Source organism: Lampetra fluviatilis, chromosome 39, assembly GCF_964198595.1.
Source record: "Lampetra fluviatilis chromosome 39, kcLamFluv1.1, whole genome shotgun sequence".
NCBI lineage: Eukaryota > Metazoa > Chordata > Hyperoartia > Petromyzontiformes > Petromyzontidae > Lampetra > Lampetra fluviatilis.
Genome location: NC_136313.1, coordinates 4,199,587 through 4,217,138, shown reverse-complemented (window position 1 = coordinate 4,217,138; position 17,552 = coordinate 4,199,587). Strand labels below are relative to the sequence as shown.

The following is a 17,552-nucleotide window of genomic DNA, read 5'->3' as shown; positions in this document are numbered from 1 at the left end:
CCTGGCACCAGGCAAACTCCACTCTACATCCTGGCACCAGGCAAACTCCACTCTACATCCTGGCACCAGGCAAACTCCACTCTACATCCTGGCACCAGGCAAACTCCACTCTACATCCGGGCACCAGGCAAACTCCACTCTACATCCTGGCACCAGGCAAACTCCACTCTACATCCTGGCACCAGACAAACTCCACTCTACATCCTGGCACCAGGCAAACTCCACTCTACATCCTGGCACCAGGCAAACGCCACTCTACATCCTGGCACCAGGCAAACTCCACTCTACATCCTGGCACCAGGCAAACTCCACTCTACATCCTGGCACCAGACAAACTCCACTCTACATCCTGGCACCAGGCAAACTCCACTCTACATCCTGGCACCAGACAAACTCCACTCTACATCCTGGCACCAGGCAAACTCCACTCTACATCCTGGCACCAGGCAAACGCCACTCTACATCCTGGCACCAGGCAAACTCCACTCTACATCCTGGCACCAGGCAAACTCCACTCTACATCCTGGCACCAGACAAACTCCACTCTACATCCTGGCACCAGGCAAACTCCACTCTACATCCTGGCACCAGGCAAACTCCACTCTACATCCTGGCACCAGGCAAACTCCACTCTACATCCTGGCACCAGGCAAACTCCACTCTACATCCTGGCACCAGGCAAACTCCACTCTACATCCTGGCACCAGGCAAACTCCACTCTACATCCTGGCACCAGGCAAACTCCACTCTACATCCTGCACCAGACAAACTCCACTCAACATCCTGGCACCAGGCAAACTCCACTCTACATCCTGACACCAGGCAAACTCCACTCTACATCCTGGCACCAGGCAAACTCCACTCTACATCCTGCACCAAACTCCACTCAACATCCTGGCACCAGACAAACTCCACTCTACATCCTGGCACCAGGCAAACTCCACTCTACATCCTGGCACCAGGCAAACTCCACTCTACATCCTGCACCAGACAAACTCCACTCAACATCCTGGCACCAGACAAACTCCACTCTACATCATGGCACCAGGCAAACTCCACTCTACATCCTGGCACCAGGCAAACTCCACTCTACATCCTGCACCAGACAAACTCCACTCAACATCCTGGCACCAGACAAACTCCACTCTACATCCTGCACCAGACAAACTCCACTCAACATCCTGGCACCAGACAAACTCCACTCTACATCCTGGCACCAGACAAACTCCACTCTACATCCTGGCACCAGACAAACTCCTCAAGATCCTTTTTGTTGCTGCTCTGCTCACGCACAAAGGATCTCCCTTGGAAAAGCCGGACAACTGAATAAACGGGATAATCCGTGGAACAGGCATGTCGCTCAACGAGCAAGAAACGTATTGCAAAAAACTCAAATACTCAGAAAAATCAATCAGACAAAAGAATGGCAATTACAACATAGTGTATCTTTTATTTAAATCACTATTACACTTGCGTATCACAAAATACAACAGGACAATGACGTCATTACAATCTGGGAAATGTGCAGTGAAATTAAGTTATATGCATCATGCCGAAACACAGTCTCTGGCCCTCAGCACATGTCGGCAGAGGCCACAGCCTCCAGACAGCACACTTTACACTTTTCTTGTAGCCCTCGCTGGTAGGTTGTGGTCTTATGAAAAACAAAAACACTTCCAGCGACGCAGGAAGTCAGGAGAGCAGGTTTACAAAGAGCGAGTTTACACCAGGCAGGGTAATGCTTTTCAACGCCGTTTGTAAATCAAAAATAAAATTTTAAATATAAAGGCTCTTTGGCAAGGGTGTGAGCCACCCCAAAAGAGCATCTGTCGGACTCCTTAAACCAAAAATTTAAAAATATATATAATTATAAATTCTAGTAACACTTGACAAGCCATACCAAACTGTACCACTAAACACGTAGGATATGACAATGTTACTTAAAAAAATGGTGATGAAATAACAGCAAACCTAAGTCTGTGCCAAGACTGGACCTCACTTGGTACTACCCAGTCAAACCTTTCCGTACAAAATGTATTGTAATGGCCAATAACAGTGAAGTGAAAACCCTTTAAAAAAATGTGTGGGTTATCAAAATAAACTTTTAAATGGCCATCCAAGAAATTCAGGTGGTTCAAATTCTACATTGGCTCATCGAGTTGGGGTTAAACTTAAGGGCAACTATATTTATTATCGGTCACAATTAGTGATGTGCTGGCCGGCTGTGCGATTATAGCCATGGCGAATTTTCTTAAGATCCACCGTTTTTTTTTAAGTGCTTAGGCTTGAGGGGGGAAAATGGACAGCTTTGAGCTCTTTAGGGACATGTGAAGGATACAGGTGCAACTCCCTGGCTTTAAGTGCACACTTTTCTGTAAAAGATAAAAACGACTTCCACAATATCCATTGGGTATTGAGTAAAGTACAAAAATGTTTAGATGTTTAAAAACACCTAAACTGTTATACGAACCTTTATCCTTCACATGTCAAGATTTTCCCCCCTCGGCCGAGGTGGTGGGACATAGCATCTGATTAACTCAGGTAATCTACAGTAACTTATATTTAATTACTATAGGGTTTGTTTTAAAGAGTAAAAAGGACACATTAAGAACAGCACATTTTTATTCTTAATATTACGTTGATTACCTCCTGCCTCGGATTGTGTGGGGCAGGTCGGGGGGGCGAGTCCTCAAACACCCCCTCTTCCACCTAATAATCCACTGTGCCCGTCACCTATTTCTCAATGTCAGAGAGACTTGGTTTGGACAAAGGCTCAGCTTAGCCGACCACTGGGGTCAGAGTACGGACCTCACGGGAAAATCTGTATGCCACCTCAGGTCAGCATTCTACCCTGGGATGAGATTCAAATCCATCCCTTCGATGTTCTGCATGAAACACAGAACCATGCGGTGAAACCACCATGACAACTTGTGCATCACGAACCAAACGTCAAATTGTTATTTTGGCTCCAATTATGTAGGATACAAAAGCACGAATGAATTCTGTATTTTTAAATGAAAATACAATTAAGGTCTAACAGTCACCGAAAACATGGTTTTGTAATACAGATGTAACTTTTAGCAAAAATGGGATTTCTACATCTGTTGTACATATTACTTTAAAATACAGTACCTCACTAATCGAGCAGTATAAAAATGATGAAACAAAAAACCCAAATATGTAGCACAGTCTGCATGCTTTTTATTAAAGTTACCTATGAATCCAAACTATACTCAAAGCACAAACCGAAAAAGTTGAATACATCGGTCATTAACGCTGCCTTACTATAAAACATAAGAGTATAAAGTACACTGAAGGCCGCTGCCCAAAAGTTAAGCATATCATCCCAGGAACCCATTAAATATCCCTTACGTATATTTATGTTGTAAGGCAGTGTTAACGATGAACGTGGGAAGTTGGGGTTTTTGATTTGTGATTGTACACCACTGCAAATGCAGTCCCTTAATATTCTATAATACTAAAGCAATAGCCTGACTTGGGCAACTTGAACAACGTCTGTACTCGAGATCGACACCTTTTCCACTGCAAAGACAAAGATCCCCCTTATAGCCTTAACAGACTGTTGGTGCAAGTGCTGTCAGCAAGCACCTTTGACCACTGCTCTGACCCATCCAACAAATCTTACAGTTCAACCACACGTGGATTTAAAATGCATCTGACCATACAACCCCCGTAAGGACAGGTCCAGATTGGCACGCGGTAATCATGTGTGACGTGCGCTGTACACTTTCAAGACTATGGAACAATACCCAAGCAGGAAAAGAGAAACCTAAAATTTACATTTTCATGGGCAAACCTGTCCAACATTTCTGTGTACAATGACAGTTCCACTGAATACTCGTTGTCTAGCAAGTAAAGCAAATCGGCTCAGCCAGATATAAATGCCTGAGTGAGGCCCTCCCCTAGATAAAACTAGGCCTAAAAAAATTAGCAACAGGGGCAAGGACCTCCCTCAAGTAGCCTCTAACTGACATGGAGCACCTGGCAAGGGCACTGAATTAAGTCCATTCCAAAGAAGAGACCCACCCGGCTTCAGCCAGGTTTCGGGCTACGTTTTAAAAAGCCAGAGCTACCTTTGAATGCAGGACGAGTCGCTGCTAAGGTTTGTGCCGGTGCTGTGACCCGACATTTCATGGTCATGCAGTAGATGCCATTGAGCCTACTCTGCCGGCTTGTCGGTGACGGCATCCTTGATGGGCTTGACACGGTATTTGTTGAGCGGCATGTGGTGAACGATCTCGAGCTGCCGTGTGGTGGTGCACGGCTTCATGTCCTCCAGGCCCTGGCCAAGCAGCCACGAGTTGGTGGCGTCATCCATCTCCGAGGTCACGTGCACCTTGCTCCACTCGTCCCACCAGCTGTGGAAGCGCCGGTGCAGGCGCCGCGAGACGCGCTGGTGCGACTGTGGACAGGAACAAACCGCGCGCGTGACGGTGAGCGAAATAGCTCCGTGGAGTGGCATCCCACACGCAAGTCCACAATGGCGATTGTTAGCCGTAATGAATACCAACAAGAGAGAAAGATACGCATCACTTTTAAATGACATAAAAAATATATATATATGCTTATAATAATAATTGCAGCGAAGGCTTCACACAAAAAGAAAATCTAATAAGCTTGTTTAATAACCTACGGAATTTCTGGGACCGATTTACCTATCCAAATTCCATCAGTTTGTTGTGGACAACTGAAATGTTGCTGGGTTGGTTAGAGTTAAGTTAAACAGACCCATGAATCTTAAAATATTATTTTCCACAAATAGAAATGTATACAATTATCCTGCACTGTGCAAAATTGGCCCAGGTGATAGGACAACTATCACCTGTAACACCTGGCAAAACAGAATTTGTTTTGCAGCCCACAACCCTGATGAGTCACCTCCGTTAAAGGGGGTCCAAATGGTTTTCCTACTTATAGGGTTCATGAGCTTGTGCAGATATTTTGACAATTATCCCATCAAAAACACATTTTTTTTTCCAGATACATCCTAGTTTCATTTCCCATAAAGTTAAGCACTCAATAAATAACCAAGTATTGCACTTTGGATAAATATAATTCTTTAAAAACATTGAACTCCAAAATAACCCAACTATACGAATAAAAACAACCCTCACCACATATACCATTAACACCTTCATATGTAGTGTGCTTGCTCGAGCACCAGTGGCGAGATGTTAACTACCTCACCTGATATATGTATATACAGGATGTCGTGGGTTCGATCCAGACCATGATGCCTGTATATCTTTGGAGTTTGCATGTCTCCCCCTTTGGTTGCAAGGATTTTTCTCCAGGTCCTCCGGTTTTCCCCTCCACATTTAGAACCATGCATTTAGATTATTTGCCTCCTATTTATTCCACACAAGCCACTTCGTTGAGCTACCATATGTGGGCCAGGTTGCTTCTACAAGAACTATACAGATCAGTGGGCCTTACATGGTAAAATAAAAATAGTTTTAGTTTACCAGTTTCATTAGGGAGTGTGCCTGTGCACCACTGGCAATCTGTGCATCACACTTCCGTTAATCTGAACCCCGCGGGAAGTAGTCACGGAGGAAGAGCGGCAGTATGGCGAAGGGGCGGTTGTTACCTGCTGGGCACGCTGCAGGGCGGTGCGTCGGTAAAGGTAGTCCTCCGAATTGAACACGTAGACCATCTTGTACGAGTTGAGTTTGAAGTTGCACTCGATCTTGTTGAAGGTCTCCGGCTCCCCAGGTTTGGGGGTCGTGGCACCAGTGGTGCTGCCGGCGCCGCTTGATCCGCTCGCCGCCTCGCGGCTCTCCTTCTCCTGGCAGTCGAGCTCCCGCTGCCACTTGCGCACTCGACGCAGGTTCCTGCAGGGCAAGAGTTGCCAATTAAAATCGCCACTGCCACTTCATGCAGAACTTGTTGCCCACGACACTAAGTAGTACTGTCGTGTATGGATGTTTTTGGTGAGGAGGAAAAAAAAGAGTTTGGGCAAGGTTTCACTGTTATGTTAAAAAATGAGATACTGTAATGCAAGATTGTGTTTTAATTGAATGTTTGTTTTCTTGAGACAGCCCTTGCCTTACTTTCATACAATTAAGCTGCATCTTATGATTAATCAAATAAGTAAAACAAATTCTGGACTCAATAAATGTATATTCCCATTCCTCTTAAGTTCTACATAATTTATATAAAAAATAAACCTTTTGCTTTACACAAGTACAACTAATTAATCTGATCCATAGGACGAGTTAAATTAGCTTATGGAAAACAATGCTTGGTTGACCAGACCAGCAAATGGAACAAAGCAATGTGGATTTTATGGCACTCTAGACGGCTTACCTGGGCAGGAAGACAGGCTTGCGAGCCAGGTGTTCCCTTAGCTCAGGCGATGAGAAGTCTGGGCTCACGTAGCGGTCCACGTAGTCCGACCAACGCTGCCCACGCCCACCACAAATAAAAACACGTTAATGCTACCGCTGCAATAATCTGCGTGCTATTCAACAATGATCCTTGTAGCAGCATAATAAAAATCTATTTATTAAAATCTGCTAGAAAAAGAGAGCCTACTGTAAAACTAATCGTACACATCTGCCAAATTTGATTGCTCACAAATAAATTGGTAAATTCTACATGACAAAATTACTCCCTGCCGGCAGGCCGGTGCTGCGACCATCTTGTGATGTGCAGGAACAGCTGGCACTGGGTGTCCCTTTAACTAGAATGATGCTGTGCAATGGAATGGTTGAAGGTGAGATGGAACTGGCATTTCCATTATATATATCTTTTTGATATTTCACATTGCCATACAAAATGGCCCTTATAAAATCGGAATAACGGATACAATAATTGTCAACAAAAACTAATTGTGCCATCGTGGATTGAATGTATCTGAATAAGAAAAATAGATTAAAGGTTTTACTTCATCAGCTTACAGGCCATTCTGGACCAATGTTTCCAACTTTTTGTTTAAGAAAACTTGTTTAAAATACTTGACGATGCGATTCAGAAAAGCATCTGGCGGTATAGATCAACACTAGGCACAAATCGACAAGATGCAATGCCGTTGATTTACACGGAGGTGGTAGCCACAGCAACAGGATGAAAGGTGTTGTGACAACAAGAGCAGTGACTGTACCTCTACTTCAACGGGGCCGTCCGAGTGGTCCTCATCTGTGTCCAGCAGTTCCACCATGAGCTTCACACGACCCTCGCTCTGTATGAACATCACCTGCAGAGGGGAAAAAATGCCCCAAATAAATGTAAAATTGTGCTTTAGTCCAGCCGATGGGTCTTCAACAATAAAACATTTCCAGAAGCATTTAAAAGCAGGCAGACGTCTCATCACAAGACACCATTACAAAAATACATCTTTTCGACAGTACTGGAAAAAAGCTAAGAGGTCAAAAAGGAGATCAATGGTTTCTGATTTATAGGAATTGTGACCGAGTTGAAGCCATTCACTCACTACGCTTGAGAAGCCAGTTTCATTACACGTGGCTAAAACCCATATTCACTGGGCATTTCAGAGGTAGCTGCTCAACTCTTGAGACAGTATTTGTCCGCTTAACCATCTGACCAAACAATTACTTATTGTTAATACGCTGGCAACCGACAAGCAACTGGATGGTTTGTACGATCGGCGAGGAGTTGGGGGTGGGTGGGCAGTGCCATACCTTGAAGCAGTTCTCATCGGACATGTGCTGTTCCACTTTTTTCTGGTAGGCGGCCTCGTGAGACGAGCGGCTGCTCTGAGTGGCCAAGCTGCCGCCGGTAGCGGCCGGCGACTCGCCCAGGTACAGCTCCATGACCCGCACGCACACCTCGTCCGTCACGATGTGCTGCAGCTGTTGGCAAATGTGTGGTTAGAAATGAAGCAATGAAGACTGGGGGATGAGGGCATGATTAGCACTGATCATCGCAATGGCAGCAGCTAAACGTCACAATGCCTTGCTTTTGTGGAATTGTATGTGCTGAAATACAAGTGTATTCTACCGAACTATATGCTATGGTACAGGAAATGCAATGATTTACCTCCAGGATTCAAATGACTTGCCTAAAACGATATTCATAAGTTTCTTAACAATTTTTTTTCCTCTGTGGTGCAAGTATAATAAATAGTGCCTGCGAGCTTCACATGCAAAAAACAAGTGCAATTTTCACAAATAGGAATAGGGGTTCTTGCACGCATGCTTTAACCAATGCACCATGCGAGCAAGTGAACGCACCGTTAAAGCGACAACATTAACAGCACTTGCAATAAAGCGCATTGTACTGCTTGAATTATGCCACTAGCAATAGTAATGCAATGGGTGGCAAGGTGGCTGTGTGTGGCGAAGGTGGCAGCAGACCTGGCGGACAATGTTCTGGATGAGCTTGTCCATGGTGAAGCCGATGTAGGCGTGGATGGTGAACATCTCGCGCAGAGTATCCTCATAGTGGGATGACTCCATGTTGCCATCCAGCAAATTTTTCACCATGTCCAGGAAGGCCGGGTAATAGTCATCTACTTCCAGCTCACCTGCAGTCCACAGGGAAACAAGGTAAGCGGCAGTCAGATCCATTCTTCATCAACTAGCTCGTTTGCCTGTCCAAGGACAGGTGTATATTGCAGTAAATCTGAAATCGAAGATTGTTCAGCTCATGATTATTAATGAGGGGGGGTTGCCCCATGTGGAGTGACGTCACCCGCGAATGGTTATTGTGGAGGGGAGCAGCATGTGGAGTGACATCACGCGCGGGAGAAACACATACTTGGCTTATTATATTAGTAATAGCTACAGCCAGCCAATCACCACTCAATTTTCACCAACAAAGTAAGCCGGTAAAGCTGACCAGTCAACTAGTCGACCATGGTAAATCAACTACCGTAAAGTTACCAGGCAGCCTACAAAGTAAACCTCAATCAAATGTTAACCGCTATCGCCAATAAAGGCAAATCAGAGATGGTTACATTTATTATGTTTTTGCCTTATTTCTTAGCTTCAAAAGTCAAATAGCCTTGGTGAGAGCATAGCTTGTTTCTTAATGTATTTTCCATGACAAAGGAACCCTATCTGTTTCTCACCCTGTGCCCACCTGAACAGAGATCACAAGTTGTGCCAATGCAAGTAATAAAATGTTGGGGAGCCACTTTGGCGTGCCACTCCAAGAGCTGGCCGCCATGTATAATAACGCTGTACGAACACCAATCCCAACTACCCGCTTTTTCTCTCATACATGGTTATGGCATGCTGAGAAAAACTATGATCATGCCCAGTGGGCCACAAAAACGAAATTTATTGACTGCAGCAGTATTTTTTCCAGATCACTTGTATATTCTTGAGTAATCTCATGTGTTAAGTCCGCCGGGGCGACACGCACTGGGCTGCTTGAGTCGCAGTTGGTAGGCAGGGCTTTCCTTCTTGTCCTTCTTGGCTGCGGGCTCCGATCCCATGCGCTCCTCCTCCATCTGCCGCTCCGCCTGCATGTAGATCCGCAGGAGCCGCGAGCACAGCAGCTGGTGCAGCCGCAGGAAGATGTACCAGTTGTTGTTGACGAACATCAGGTTGTACACATGCTCCAGCCCCTTCAGCTTATGCGCGTGCGTCGTGGCGAACAGCAGCTTGCTCTTGCCCGTCACGCTGCCCCCTCCGCTGCCCTCAGACTTATTGCCCTTCCCGGGACTGCTGCCATCTGCTGGCCCATTGGCCTTGCCCTCGGCCGAATCCGTGGAGGAGGCCACGGTCGGGGCGGCATCTTCGTCTCCCGCAGCCGACTCCTCCATGTCGCTGAGCTCACCGCGCGAGCCGAAGAACAGGTCTGGCACGAGGTGGTAGATTAGCTGCTTGATCTTGTGCTTGTCCTCGGTCTGGATACCAGTCTGCCGCTTGACGTGGTGGATGATGAGCGAGGCGGCGTCCTCCAGGATCTGCTTGTCCTCGTACTCGTACTCGAGGTGTGGGCCCGACGCCGGTGACACGTTTCCCTCCGCCGCCTGCTCCTGGTGCTGAGCAGCGCACGGCGCCAGGGTTGGGAAAAGCAGCACAGGAGGTTAGGCACAATTTTGGACAACCTTGGTCTATGCTGTGCATTTAAAACTACAAATTTATATAAAGCAAGCACTGTGCCTTACTATGTAAAAGAGGTACCCCACAGGCACGCATACTTTTAAATCAATAGAAATAAAATTCAGTTTAAGATACATGCTACCAATCATGCATTTAAAATGTATATTTAGGTTTATGCCAATCATCCTGCAGATGTTACCAGTAGCTTAATGGAATGAGACAGAACAAATATGACAACATACGAGACAAAAATACAAATATTAGTGTAAAAAAGACAAAGAAACGAAATTGGTGAATTGCATCATGGCACCGAATAGTAACATTGAATTGCATAGAGTAGGTTGGCGAAACATTATATGCACATTGACAAGACATTTAACCTCAATCTCCACCACCACCACCATCCATGATCAAGCAACTAAAAAAAAACACTAGGCAAGTCTCCCCAGCTTCCCTTACCTCGTCATAGATCGTTTCAATCTCATTGAGGAGGCTCTTAGAGCGCAGGGCCTTGGTGTCGTTCTGCTTGAAATTGATGCCCTGGTGGTCGAGTGATTTGAGGTAGTACTTCTCATTCTGCTCTCGCCAGATCTTGTTGAAGCCGCGCTGCGCCTCGCGCCACTCCTCATCCTTTGCCTTGAGCCTGTTGGCAACAGCATGAGAGATTTGCAAGAATAATTTTTTTTATTCCTCTCACTTATACATCACAGCAGTGGCATCACTTAAGTATCACTTTTAAAGTTATGGCTTTTTTATTATGAATAACGATTCAAACTTGTGCCGCATAGTGCACAAAATAATTTTCGTTAATAACTGCTGAACTGAAATATGGCAATCCATCAAATCACCAGGGGGGGGGGGGGGCAGGCAAGTCATTACATTCCTACTAAGAATGCATCAACAAGATAACTGATTTTGCCATATTCTGAGTGCAGTTTAGTCCACTACACTGGCTGAAAATTGTACCTCTTGAGGACTACGGGCACGGCGACAGCGGGGTTCTTCTTGAGGCCGTCGATGATCTCATTGGCTTTGTCACCATAGATGCGCTGTACGGCCTTGCGGTGCACGACCTCCGAGGTGCCGCCCAGGCAGCTGTCGAGGTGGAAGCGCGCCTTGTCCTCCTCCGACATGCGCGACAGCTTCTTGTGAACGCTCTCCAGCACGCGGATCGTCGCCAGGTTTGTCTCTAGCACGTAGTCCAGCTGACGGCAGAGGCAGTGGGGGAGGCAAACGATGAGACGTGGTGTAATGTGGGGGATAGGGGGGGGGGTAAGGATGGTCAGCCAGTGAAAGATAAAAGGAGGCTATAATTGATGCAAATATTGCAGATAACTGGAACACAAAGCAACAGCAACCTAGTAACAAAATAGGGGACAAGAAAAAAAATGGAACATCCACATGCTGTTGCGGCAAACCTAAGATGCCAAAGTTCAGGAACAAGCATTTGTTAAAACGGTTCTAAAAACATACGAACACACCTAATAGGAGGGGCAGTAGGAGAGTGAAGTAGCCAGGTCAGAGACCGGTACCTCAAATCGTTCATCCTCGCAGCGGTAAATGTGCTCTTCGTACTGAGTCTTCTTGGAGCTCACAAACGTGGAATCCTCCGACCACGATGGGAAAGACACCCAGGTGTCGTTCAACACCTGTACCACAAAACATCAGCAGCTTAACATTAGCTTTAACTTCGATACCATAGAGCAACTCCAATAAAGCTATGCTAGACTCGTCATTACAATTATAATAATTTAAATGAATGCTTTTAATAGTTAGATTTAATAATGCAAATATAACTATAGTCTTTCCTTTCCATTTGTTTTAAGATTAAGAGTATTGTTTCATGTCACGCTATCTTTTTCAGCCTCATATTCTAAGTTGCAGTTTTAAATGTAAACAAGTATTTTTCGTGCCCTGTATATAACATTACACTTTTCCATGCTTAGAATTTGCAAACGTCTTCCTTTGTATCATTTCCCAAGTTTCTTAGCCGTTGGATTATGATTGGTGTGGAACGCATAATTATTTTCTGAATGGGGCTTACTGGCTATAAATTATATTAACTAATCACAGGGGGTCTTGGTTTTTAACTAGTCAAATTGTGCAGGCAGTGAGGGCTCCAGTAATTGAGGGAACGTATTTGTCATATATTTACCCCAGGAAATCCTGAGAAGAATCGGGATTAATTTTGCAGCCCTGTATTGAGAGGTTTCCATTTTTAAAGGAACCTTGTGCACGTAGGAGAAAGCTGGAGTACCCCAAGAGAACCCAACCATACGAGTTGATAACTCAAGAAAAATAAATACATTTCCTGTATTGCCATGGCCCTAGCCACCGCAAACTATGGCCGACCGTCTTCATTTAGACCGAATGAAACAATGGTAAATTCCCAAGAGGTAAAACCCAGCCTTCTCTAGTCTCTCTGGAGTAAAAATATCCAAGAAAAACACAGTAAGAGTCCTGGCAAGAAATCCCACCCCCCGTCTCACATCCAAGTCCCCACTGCTTCACTCACCTCGCGGCACAGCGGCGTGCGCCCACTGCACTTGGGCTGCTGATAACTCTTGGGCAGAGCGCGGTAGCTCGGGCCCAGACGCTTGCAGGAGGCGTAGTCGATCTCCATGGCAATGCCCTCAGCCGAGCGGTCCTTGGGCAACGCCTCGGGGTGGGAAAACTCCTTGTAGCCAACAAATGTCTTGAACCAGCTGAAGAGCTCTGGGAACTTGCTGTTGGGGGGGGGGGGGGGGTTGTGTGCAGACACGTGGTATTGCATGGTTCACATTATGGTTGTTATTATCAACTCAGCCGATCATCACATCACTCTGGGGTAAGTAAAATGAGTACTTGTTCAGAAGTAAAATTGTCTACGTGCGAATACTTTTCCCTGCCATAGGAATGTAGAACATCCACCAGTCCCAGGACTGGCAATCCAATTGGGATTTATGCAACATCTAAAATGTAACCACATTTCAAGACGTTGCACAGAACAATGGGCATATTTATTGAACAGGAGCTCTAAATAACATTCCATATACCAATAAACTTAATTTTTATTGAACAAGTCTCAAATATCTTCACACATGAAGAAGAATTGGGGAGCGCTCATCATGACTGGCAATGCTGAGACAGTAATGGGAATTCCTTTTCCTACTTTGTAGGATAACCAATGCCATGAATAAATGTCACGAACATATTTAGCGATTACTGCCTACCATGGTAATCTTAACCTCAAAAGAAAGCTAGGCACCGCTTTATTTTAAGTTTCAAAAGCAACCCATTGGTAATGTGCCCTGTCCAATTCCCAGACAAAAGGCTTGCTCATGACAGTGTTAACAGCAGAAAGGGGCATCTCCTTACTCCTAATTATAATGTAACAATGGTACGAGATGCAGATCAGAGGTGAAGACTCACCTCACTCTCCATGTTTCAATTAATTATCTCAATTCAGACCCACGATTAAAATTAAGAATCCATTCTTGCGTCCTAAAAAGTATCCATATTGCTTGCATGGTTTCTCATGTTCTCCTCTAATAATTTCTGGTTCACCATTGGTCTATGTAAATTTCAATTTAAAGCTTTCGTGACTGCAGGGATTCATATTTTTGGTTCTTTCGGTAAAGTCACATAGAAGGGAAATAATAAAATAATTAAAATAAAACATAAGAGAGAATTTTATTGTTTTATTTTTATTCTTTTACTATTTCCCTTCTTCGTGACTTTACCGAAAGAACCAAGAATATGGTCTATGTAACATTCGTATAGTCTGCATACACTGGAAACCATCAATCCTCAAACCATTTGAGGAATGCATCGTGAGCCTTACCAATCTACATTCAGCAATTAATGTGTCCTTACAGTCCTAGCATATGCGTACCCCAGGAAGGGAAACACCAGCTGCACCAGCTCCGAGCGCGACACCACCTCCTGGTTGAAGAGCACAAGGCACCGCAGAAAATTCTCGTATACCTCGTGGCTCTTCAGTGCTTTCCGCACCTACACAATAGGCACACACACACACACGACACAGGTAAAGTTAAATACAAATATTAAACGAGCGGCATTTGGATTTCCATAGCAATAAAATACAGCTGCATCTAAAAGATGTTGTAAAACTGGGGGGGGGAGGGGGGCATGCTTATTTTTTGGGAGCAAGAGAAAGGCTTCTCTTAGGTTATTAAGGTGAAAGGTGGAGAAAAGGGTAAGAGGCTCTTCAAGAGTAGACAGAAAGGCACCTCAGCGAGTCATGGCTTGAAAAGGGCAATGGTCTAGCAGTGCAGAGAGCTCGAGGGAGATTGTTCCAGACATCAGTAGAGTAGGAGTGACCGACCACCCATTGAGCAGAGGTTAACTTGGGTTTTGAAAGAAGCCTTGGTTGCTAGAGAGGAAAGGCAAATTAAATGAAGATGAGATGAGAATAGACAGACAGGCAAGGGCGAGTCCATGGAGGCTCTTGATGACAGCAAGGGCAATCTTGCTGATGCAGGATTGAAACGGGAGGGAACCTGAGAATTGGGTTATGGTCACATTCACTGTTATGTTTGTGGTACATTTTTTTAATGCATAAAAGTTGGTGTGATCTTATAATTATATTAACCTGTCCATTGAATTACATAAATATGGAAGCTGGTGTTGTGATACTCAAGTTAAATGTATCTGCCATGATTTTATGGCAGATGAGCAGGAAGTAACCGGCATTGCCCGGGGGAAAAATATATTTCAAAACTTGTCTTCTCTTAAAAACATAACATATACATACACAAATACTAAGCTATTGTGAAAGCCCAGCATGCCGTGTGTCTGTCCATTTGTCCGTCAACAATATTATAAGTCCAAAAAGTAAGAGAGTAGGGGGTAAATGGTTGATCTAAAAAGGTTTCCGAAAATTGTCGACACACACCCCCCCTCTCCCCTTCAAAAATGTTTTTTTGCCCACCACGTAGGCATATATACCTACAGACCATACATACAATAGAGGAAGTATTTATTTAGTCTATCGTAGTATCTGCTGACTCTGTAGTTGTATCTACTGACTGTACAGTAGTATCTACTGAGCGCAGTAGTATCTACTGACTGTCGTAGTAATTACTGACCGTAGTAGTACCTACTGACTCTAAGTCGTATCTACCGACTCAACGGTAGTATCTATAGACTTTAGCAGTAACCACTGGCAGAGCCAGTGGGGGGGGGTGGCATATGTCCCCCCAAGATCCGATCATTGGGGTTTATTAGTAATAAATCGGCATTTTGCGACCCCCACTGCCACTGTGTAGCATATTATTACGTGCCAGGGACTCTATGAGATGATAGCACAATAGTCTGAATCCATAATTGGCAATAAGGAACGGCAAAGCAGTTATAAGTGACTCACAAAATTGTGCGCAGTTGCGTATACAGTACACGACTTCCCTGAAGGCATCAACACCTTCAGCGAGCGCGATGCTGATCACACGCAGTTCGAATTCGACCCTCGATCGATGGCTGCACCATCACCGCACACACGTCGAATAAAAATCAAGGGACAAGTCCTTACTTAATAACAACTCCTATAATTTCTCATTGCTGGAGGGGTTGCCCCCCTACCTGAAAATACTGGCTCTGCCATTAGCAGTAGCACAGACTCTGTAGTAGTATCTAATGACTATAGTAGTACCTACTGAATCTATAGTAGTACATATTGACTCAATAGTAGTATCTGCTGACTATAGTAGTAACTACTGACTCCATAGTAGTGTAGAGGAGAGATATACGCTGTGCGCTGTTAAGCGGGTGCAACTGAGGTGAAACAGATGTGTGCATTGCAACATGGAGTTTGCACCCAAACCGCCAGTAATTAACGGGAAAAGCGGGTGCAACCGAGGTCGAACAGGTGGTTACACTGTGACCGGAGGTTGGCGTCGAAGAGACGGGAGATGGGGGGTGAGAAGGGATTAATAGGCCAACTGGCGCCAGGCTGGCGGCAGCAGGGGAGCACGTGAGGACTCGGAATGAGGAGGGGTATATAAGGGGAGTGTGCGTAAGTGGAGGGAGTTATTGTTGCCCGGGAACCAAGAGTGAAGACTTCTCGCCGCTGTCGCTCCAGCCGTCAACGGGACCTCAACCCTCACGCCGTCGCCTGGCGGGTGTTGGCTGAACCCTCCCGCCCGGGACAGACGAGTGAGTGGGTATGAGGGAGCATAGGTGAGGGCAGCGGTTGAGATGCAGTGTCGCTGAGTACGAAGCTGCTGTGTGCAGAGTTGCTGAGTGCGGAGCTACTGTGTGCAGGATAAGTGAGGTGCAGAATAGATCAGAGCGAGCAGAAGTCCAGTGTATGTGACCGTACAGATAGTTATAGGAGTGCCTACCACTGGCGTGAGAACAGGTGAAATAAAATGTAAGCAGGCGACTTGTTACAACATGTGGGTGCGAGTAATTTTTGAAGACACGACAGTAGTATATGTTGACTATAGTCATATCTACAGACTCCGTAGCAGTATACTGACTATAGTGGCATCTACCGACTCTATAGCAGGTAACTACTAGCTTTACAGAGTGCTGTGGGTGAGGCCTAGTCCCGTGCAGAGCCCCCGGCCTCACTTAGATTGCCCAGCCGGCCGAGGTGGCACCTTGGCAGGCTGGGCCATTACCGCCCCCCACGATCCCCCCGCCCGCTCTAGTAGTTCTACGGACTATAGGAGTAGCATCTACCGACTCTATAGTAGTAACTGCACACATTGGGGTGGGGGAGAAGAGGACATCACACTGAAGAATTTACCTCAGCATTGTGTATTTTTTTTGCATTTGTAGCACAAATGAGAATTCCCCCCACCGATTGCGTGTCTGCGTTGCTAGGGGCAACCACGGCTCAGCATTTCGCGCATGAGCAAATGCGTGGTTTGGTGCGCGCTCAACGTGGTAATATAATAAGAGTACTAAATTGTTAATTTAACTACTTTAAAGTTGACGGATGGGAAATACGAATAGCGCTGGCTCACCCCCGGGCTTATCGCCTGTATCTGGGTACTTTTTTTTTTTACGTATACCCCACAGTTTGCGAGTTAAATCCGTCGCAAGTTGCGTACACAGATGGAGACAGACAAAAAATGACTTGTATAGGTAAGACAACAGCACAACTGATTAAAAGATTGCAAGCTTTGATAAAGACATATACAAAGTATCACACAATTAAGCCACATGACACTAATCATTTCACTTTGAAAAATCATATAAAATTAAGGGAAATATAAAAATGTAAACCCTGCCTGCCTTTAAACACCTGGCAAGAAAATGTACGCATATTGCACGGCGCTACCTTATCGAAGAAAGCGAACTCCCCAAGGCTGCCGTGTTTGCTCGAGTCAGCGCTGGACGTGTCTTTAAAGCTGCTGGGCTTCAGTTTCTTCTGCAATGTAAAACGTGGCGAGGGGCTTGTTTTTGAGGCCTTGAGTGGACAGAAAAAAACAAAAAATTAAAATTATCAAGCAGCAAACAAATAAATCGCACAGGTTTTCTTTTATTAGATGGTGTAAAAATGTGTCG

The 17,552-nt window shown here is 45.2% G+C and overlaps 1 protein-coding gene across 5 annotated transcripts in view; it reads right to left on the bottom strand.

The window, feature by feature from the left end:
- Positions 1-1,426: 1,426 nt before the first annotated feature.
- Positions 1,427-17,552, bottom strand: part of SIN3A (SIN3 transcription regulator family member A) — a 29,505-nt gene continuing 13,379 nt past the window's right edge. For 4 of the 5 annotated variants that reach the window (XM_078874516.1, XM_078874515.1, XM_078874514.1 and 1 more), the window contains 13 exons: positions 17,326-17,454; positions 13,912-14,030; positions 12,553-12,763; positions 11,570-11,686; positions 11,004-11,242; positions 10,497-10,680; positions 9,352-9,976; positions 8,340-8,509; positions 7,665-7,835; positions 7,127-7,219; positions 6,331-6,425; positions 5,612-5,855; positions 1,427-4,423 (listed from right to left, as the gene is read on the bottom strand). In XM_078874516.1, the coding sequence (XP_078730642.1) occupies positions 4,181-4,423; positions 5,612-5,855; positions 6,331-6,425; positions 7,127-7,219; positions 7,665-7,835; positions 8,340-8,509; positions 9,352-9,976; positions 10,497-10,680; positions 11,004-11,242; positions 11,570-11,686; positions 12,553-12,763; positions 13,912-14,030; positions 17,326-17,454 (2,640 nt within the window). In that variant the 3' untranslated portion in view covers positions 1,427-4,180. The remainder of the gene's footprint in view (positions 4,424-5,611; positions 5,856-6,330; positions 6,426-7,126; positions 7,220-7,664; positions 7,836-8,339; positions 8,510-9,351; positions 9,977-10,496; positions 10,681-11,003; positions 11,243-11,569; positions 11,687-12,552; positions 12,764-13,911; positions 14,031-17,325; positions 17,455-17,552) is intronic. The other variant, XM_078874517.1, reaches the window with a different exon arrangement.